Source organism: Microtus ochrogaster, unplaced genomic scaffold (assembly GCF_000317375.1).
Source record: "Microtus ochrogaster isolate Prairie Vole_2 unplaced genomic scaffold, MicOch1.0 UNK8, whole genome shotgun sequence".
Taxonomy (NCBI): Eukaryota; Metazoa; Chordata; class Mammalia; order Rodentia; family Cricetidae; genus Microtus; species Microtus ochrogaster.
Genome location: NW_004949106.1, coordinates 3,368,854 through 3,375,578, shown reverse-complemented (window position 1 = coordinate 3,375,578; position 6,725 = coordinate 3,368,854). Strand labels below are relative to the sequence as shown.

Here is a 6,725-nt window from a genome sequence, read left to right as displayed (position 1 = left end):
GTGTGACAGATGCTGGCCAGGGCTAACGTCTGACAATAAATCTGGGTAGCACAGTAAATCCTACCCAGAGTCAAAGCGCTGAATGCCCGCTGGCTTGCTAGGGGACGAGGGCGGCTCTTGCCACGTTTCCTTAGCGGCTTTGTTGGAAATGTTTAAGTTAAGAGATGACGAGAGTAGAGAGAGGTAGGATCTACACGGGGCAGATAAGGGGATCATTAGAGAGGGGTCTCCTGGAGATGTGGGGAGAAATGGTAACGGCAGTCTGGAGAGAAGAGTCAGGGATGGAGACGAGGGCTCTTCCATCTTAGCTGTCCCAGAGGCGGTGGCACTATCAGATGCAGGAAATGCCCTCTTGTCAGCACAAAGGGGATCTTTAGTTAAAAAACAAAAACAAAAAAAAACCCCGCAAATCAACAGACAGGGATGCTTACTAGAGAATGATGCTACATTTTCTTGTTTGAGTGTACGACCCACACAGAGGCAAGTCATCTCAGTTAAGATACTAGCGAAGGAACTTATCGGTCATCTTCTTTAAAGGCTTCCCTCCCCCCCCAAAGAACAGATTAAATCTGGTTGTAATGGGTCATGTGTCTGGCCTTGTGTGTGTCTGCGGGTTAAAGTAGGTACACTCCTGTGTGTGAGCCTGTGCCCTCTCAGGTGGGCGTGACGGGGACAGGCAAAATCAAAGAAGTGGTAGCCCAAAGTGGAAACAGGTTGTGTGCCAGGAATGGGGATTCTAGGTCTAGCGCCATCATGAATGAATTCCGTTCCACCGATCAGAAGTTCTAACCTTATCATTTCCGAATCAACAAAAGAGAGGGCTTGCCCTGTGATGACTATAATTCCTTAAGCTTTAAAACCCATCCATATTTTAAAAGTCTGAAATGGATTAGGTGGATTTCCGTTACTATAGCAGATACCTGAGATCAGTTTATAAAGAGAAGTGGCCCAGCGGGACTCCCAACTTTAGAGGTTCTGGGGCACAGGGAGGCAGACACATTGATCGCTGGTCTCTAGGCGAGTGATGCCTGGCAACAGACGGGGCACTTGGCAGACTCAGCCATTTACCTCATGGCTGGAAGGGAAAGAGAGGAAGGGATCCCATCCCATAGCCCCATTGAAGATCGTACTCCAGTGTCCTGAAGACATCCCTGCTGTGAACACTTTCCTGGGAGCAACTTTAATACACAGGCCTTGGGGCACAGTTAAGATCCAGACAGCGGCAGTGACATGCTTCAGCTGTGTTAAATATGGGCTTTGTCCAACCTCCGTGAATGTTTCTCTTGCCGGAATCTTCTCTCCTCTTCTTTCTTGCTATTTTGCCCTGGCTGGTACGAAACTCACCGCGTAGTCCTGATTGATCTTTGCTAGGTAAACAGGCTGGCTTTGAACTTGTGGTCACTCTCTTGACCCTGCTCTCCACAGGCCGTGGTCAGAGGCATGGACCCCTCCACTAGACACCATTCCTTGGAAATAGAAGGTGTTACTGTAAATGAGCACTTTGGTACAGTCTAAACCTTCACAGGTCTTATGGTGTTGATTACTGATTTATAATTTATATCCAGTTATTCAACAATTAATATTTTGTATCTATTGCATGGCTGGTATGTTACACAGCTGGGGCCATCGTAAGAAAGGCGACTCCGGTCTCAGTGTCTGGGTAAGCGCTGGGGCAGAGATTTCCCCACCTCTCCCCATCTTTCACGACGGCCCCTCGCTCCTGGATGTCTTTGGAGAGCCTCTCTTATGCACTGTCTTCCCAACGAGTCAGGTCAAGGGTTTCTAACAACTACTGTTTGATTTTTTTTTTTTTTTTTTTTTTGTGACAGATGATTCAAGAGAGCCGGGTCGTCATAGAAACGGCAGACACCGTCCAGGAAAAGATTGTCCAGTGTCAGAAAGCAGGTAATATTGTTTTCTGCTTTGTTTAGAAACCACAACGACAAGCCAGGTCTTAAAACTAAACTCCTTCGCGGCACCGTTTATAGTTTAAGTTACACTCGGGTTTTGTCCGGTAAAGGGGAGCTTAGGTGATGCGGGTGATACTTGTGTTTAGGAGGGTGGTGTTCAAAAATGCCAAGAGACGAGGGTTTATGAAGGAACCCGTCTGGTTGTGATCCTCTGATTACCTCCACTGCTAGCGGAGAAGCTGTGGTTCCGTGTGACTCTTTAAAGCCCCCTTCGTAGTTAGGATCGGAGCCACGGTCCTATTTCCTTCTGAGTTTTTGCCCTTCTTCCTCGTTCCCATGTTAGATTTGTACTTTCTGTAGGGATGGGAGGGGTCACATGACTGTGAGCACCCACCTGGGTTTGTTTGTGCCCACTTTCATCTATACCACAGAGCTTGTGTTTCTTGGATCCAGGGGCTCCTCCGTCCACAGGGATGAGGAGGAGAGAGACAGGGCGGAGCTGGCAGCTGCTCTCTCCCTGTTCTTATGTTTGAAGTACAAGCCCTGTCTTACCCGGTCTTCATGGCGACTGAGCATGATGTCCCGTTTGCAGAAGGGACATGTGAGAGGCTGGGGACTCATCCGAGGTCTCAGTGTCAACCCAGAACAGAGTGGACTCCTGGACACAGACTAGCAAATCTGTGCTATTTACTAGGCTGGCCAGCAAGCGACCTTAGATGTTTTAATTGACAGGAAACATGAAAATCAAAATTCCCAATGCATACAGGATCTCCGTCCCAAGTCTGCAAGCTTTGTATGCCTTGACCCATTTGATCTTCACCATGGTCCCACTCAACGGCACCCATTTCCACCCTTTCACCATGAGGAGAGCGAAGCCCTGAGAGTCTCCCGGCTAGCGCAGACTCAGACAATTAGTGCGTGGGTGAACTGTGCTCCTCCTGGCTCTCACGGGCTGTGTCTGGTATACAAGCACCAGCTAAGCCAATGTGGTTTTAGCCTACAGTAAGAAAAGCTGGCCAGAACAAAAACAAGCGCCAATCCTTACCCAGTGTGAGCTGCTGGAAGCCCAGTGAGGACCCTGTCTGTTCTGAGATGCAGCTGTCTGCATCACTCACATCCAGAAAGTTGGCTGGTCCAGCGGCCCCGCCTGGATGCCATCCTCAAGGATGAATCACCAATAAGCAGACATGAGTTAGACTGCCCACTGTGGGGCAGAGAGGATCCAAGCGGATTTAATTCAGCATCTTTCTTTAGACATATAAAGGGCCGGACTGTGGCTAAGACATCAGACCTCCTTGGTCTGGGGCCAGCTAGTGCCGAGGGCTAGAAGTTCTGGGGAAGGAGACCTTGGCTCAGCATCAGTCCTATCCCTCCAAAGACGGAACAAATTGTCCATAAGAGAATGCGATTCTCATCCTGGAGTTCTGAGGAAAAGGCAGCAAGAATGGATGATGGCGATGTTGTTGGTGGCATTCGAGCTTGAACGAACGGTGGACCAGAGAGTACACGGAAGGCTGCTCCCAAGCGTGAAACATGAAAGACTGCTGTCTTTGAAAGGCTTTTTATTTGGGGTCCAATTGGCTAATCGCCGTTTTAGCTGCAGGGACTCCATGGCCTGCTTTAGAGCCAGGGGGCCGGCTCATTAGCAAACACAAGAGACGTGTTGGATGCTCACTTGAGGTTATCTCTGCACCCCACACCCTTCCGTACAAAACCAGGAAAGGACAGATGAGGTCAGGAGCATCTTCCAGGAGGTTTACTTCTCATTTCCTCTGGTGTTTATCTGTGCATCCGGGCCGCTGAATGTGACATTTAGCCCCTGATTCGCTTACTCTTAGATACCTTCCCCTTGGGATCTAAATGACAAAACAGAAAGAATTCAGGGGTTTAGAGATCATGAGAGGAAACAGGAATGTGAGTTCATAGTTTGTTGGCAATATTTTCCTGGTAAATACGCATGTTTTCCTCATATTCTTCATGTGTATTCTTTCCAAAGGGATGGAGTTCCACGAAGAACTTCATAATCTGGGGGCCAAGGAAGGCTTGAAAGGAAGGAAACTCAACAAGGCCATCGAGAGCTTCGCTTGGAACATTACTGTGCTGAAGGTACAGCTCCCTTGCTGCCCCCCCCCTTCATTTCTCTCCTCTGCTCTCCAGGGCGGAGAGAAGCATCGTCAGCTAAACACGGTGATTTGAATTTTGAGCCACGAGGGGGATGATAGCCAGGTTCAGCTCTAAGTCATGGGGACGCAAAGCCTAGGCAGAACTTGCTCTGATTTTTCTTAATAGGGAAATGCGGTTCATGATGGAGGTTGAGGGGAGTACACGAGTCAGACCTGATCTTAATGCCGCGTGCGTGCTTGTGTGTGTGTGTGTGTGTGTGTGCGTGAGCGTGCACACACGAACCCCTCCGCAAGTCAATATGGCTGTTCTCATTAGTGTGAAGTCGTGCCTGATGAGGCTGGGAGGATTCCAACGTAAGACAGTTGGAACAGCCTTAGACTATGAAATTTCTGGGGCCACTTAGGATCTTTGTTTTCGGAATATTCTCTATAAATGCATTTCTCTTGGAAATGTTTTGGAAGTCAGTTCCTTGAGATTCTAATGTGCTTTCTGCGGCAAATTGACTTCGGGGTTCGAAGTGAACACGCCGTGTTTTATGTTTTCTTACGTAAAGGGAGAAACAACTTAGGTAATTAGGAAAACTTGCTCGGGAATTGTGCTGGGAAAATCGATGGTTGTTCATACTTAGAAAATGCCTGCTGTGTCCAGTGCCATTTTATGGCAGCTACATGGAATAATAATTTAGTACAGCCTTTATAGCTGTCAGTATCCTTGTACAGGCGAGGAGATGGAGGCATTGGGGTCCCTCAGCTTTTAGTGGTCCAGCTGAAGTGTGAACCCAGCTGTCTTTAGCCGGCTTGACAGAGCTGCTGCCTAGCTCTGTGGAAGTTTGGAGTGAGCTGCAGGATATACTCACATCTCCTAAAGAGTCAGCCGTAAGTGCTTATGAGCTCTTACCGTGTGAGATGCGCGGCAGGCATTGGCCGAACACAGATGACATAGGAGATGTAGACGTAGGCCCCATTGAGTTTGCAGCCTGAGACTGTGACACAGAGGGGCACCATTCATCCGAGGGGTGGGCTTGGGCTGCAGTGTTCCAAGAAGAGCAACTGGAACTTTAGCATGAGATTCTTAAGTCTTTTCCACTTGGGAAATTGTTCCCTGAGAAATTTTTCTGCATCCCCAGGTATATAGGTATATGAAATGCCATATAAATCATTTGCTGGTAATAAATATAAAGATGTTTATCTTAAAATAATTATGAAATATATAATGGTACCATTTATTAAAGACAAAATCAAGCGTTTGTACTAATCAGATGCGGTGTCCTTATGTGCCCTTACATAAAGAATTAAATCTTGGCTGAGCATCTTCAATGTTTCTGATATTCTGATTTTATTATCAACAGTGCTAAGGCAGGCACATTGTTTTGTGTACAAAGACAGAAGCATGATTAGGGCCATTTCAGAAGCTGTGGAAAACGCCATTCTGATCCCAAGCTATAATTCACGTAATGATTGTTTTATGAGCCCAAGTTGTCAATGCAAACAGCAATTTTAAAAATCAATAATTCTCAAACAAAACAATCCAAAAATGTTTGCTATCTATGTGCTGAAGGAAGACAGCAGAAACAGCCGGTCTCTGTTTTTACTACTTAGGCAGTCCATTTTCCAAAAGGAAGGAACATCTTGTACGCACAGTGAAAACAATATACAAGGTTGGATAGTCTCAATTAAAGGCTGATGTCTTTAGGCGGTGTTTGCTAATGTGACCACGTGCACGGTGTGAGCATGCGTGTTGTGCGTTCAGCACTGAGGCTGCCCTGAGGCCAGGTGACACACATGCAGTTCATGTGTGTTTGAGGCTCCGAGTACTTTAGTTCATTGTTGTTTGTTGTGCATTGCCCACATACCGTTATGTAGCCTTACATAACATTGTGTTCCAAAGTCGAACAAATTGGGACCAATGGCATAACACAGCATTTACTATATGGAATTTAGTATAAACCCCTTTGGAAAAGCAGATGCTTCTCTGGGCTTGTTGAAGGACCAACTATCAAGAAAGGTGCTCAGAGATGTGAAAGTCAAGAATATCTCACCTGGGCTTCCAGGGCTAGGCTGCCAAGGGTAGATGGGCATACAACTATTAAATGGTTATAGTGCACACTTAATGACTCAGCATTTGAGACCAGCACGCACAGCTAGGTACACACACACACGTATATATACACATACATGCTTGCTGTGGGACAATAATCTTTTATCCTGTTACTTGTACTATTTTTAATAAAATGCTGATTGGCCAGTAGCCAGGCAGGAAGTAGAGGTGGGGTAATGAGAATCCTGGGGAGAGGGACATGCAGTCTAGAGTCGTGACCCAGCCACAGAGGAAGCAAGATGTGACTGCCTTGCCAAAAAGGGTAGCAAGCCACGTGACTAACTCAGACAAGAATTATGAGCTAATGTCAGTTATAAGAATTGGTTCATAAGGAGCCTGAGTTAATGGGCCAATCAGTTTATAACTAATGTAGACCTCTGTGTGATTCTTTAGGACTTAATGGCTGTAGAACTGGGCGGGACAGAAAACCTCGGTCAACACATATGTGTGTATGTATGTAGTATGCATATATTTATACCATATGTGATATACAAGGGATAGATATATATACACATATACATATATACATACATACATAAATCCTCCATTGCCCTTCATATATATATATACATATACATATATTATATATATGTA

At 46.3% G+C, this 6,725-nt stretch overlaps 1 protein-coding gene across 1 annotated transcript in view; it reads left to right on the top strand.

The window, feature by feature from the left end:
- Positions 1-6,725, top strand: part of Plcl1 (phospholipase C like 1 (inactive)) — a 266,078-nt gene that overhangs the window by 231,573 nt on the left and 27,780 nt on the right. Inside the window, exons 4-5 of the mRNA XM_013353486.2 lie at positions 1,830-1,905; positions 3,907-4,016. Of these exons, the coding sequence (XP_013208940.2) occupies positions 1,830-1,905; positions 3,907-4,016 (186 nt within the window). The remainder of the gene's footprint in view (positions 1-1,829; positions 1,906-3,906; positions 4,017-6,725) is intronic.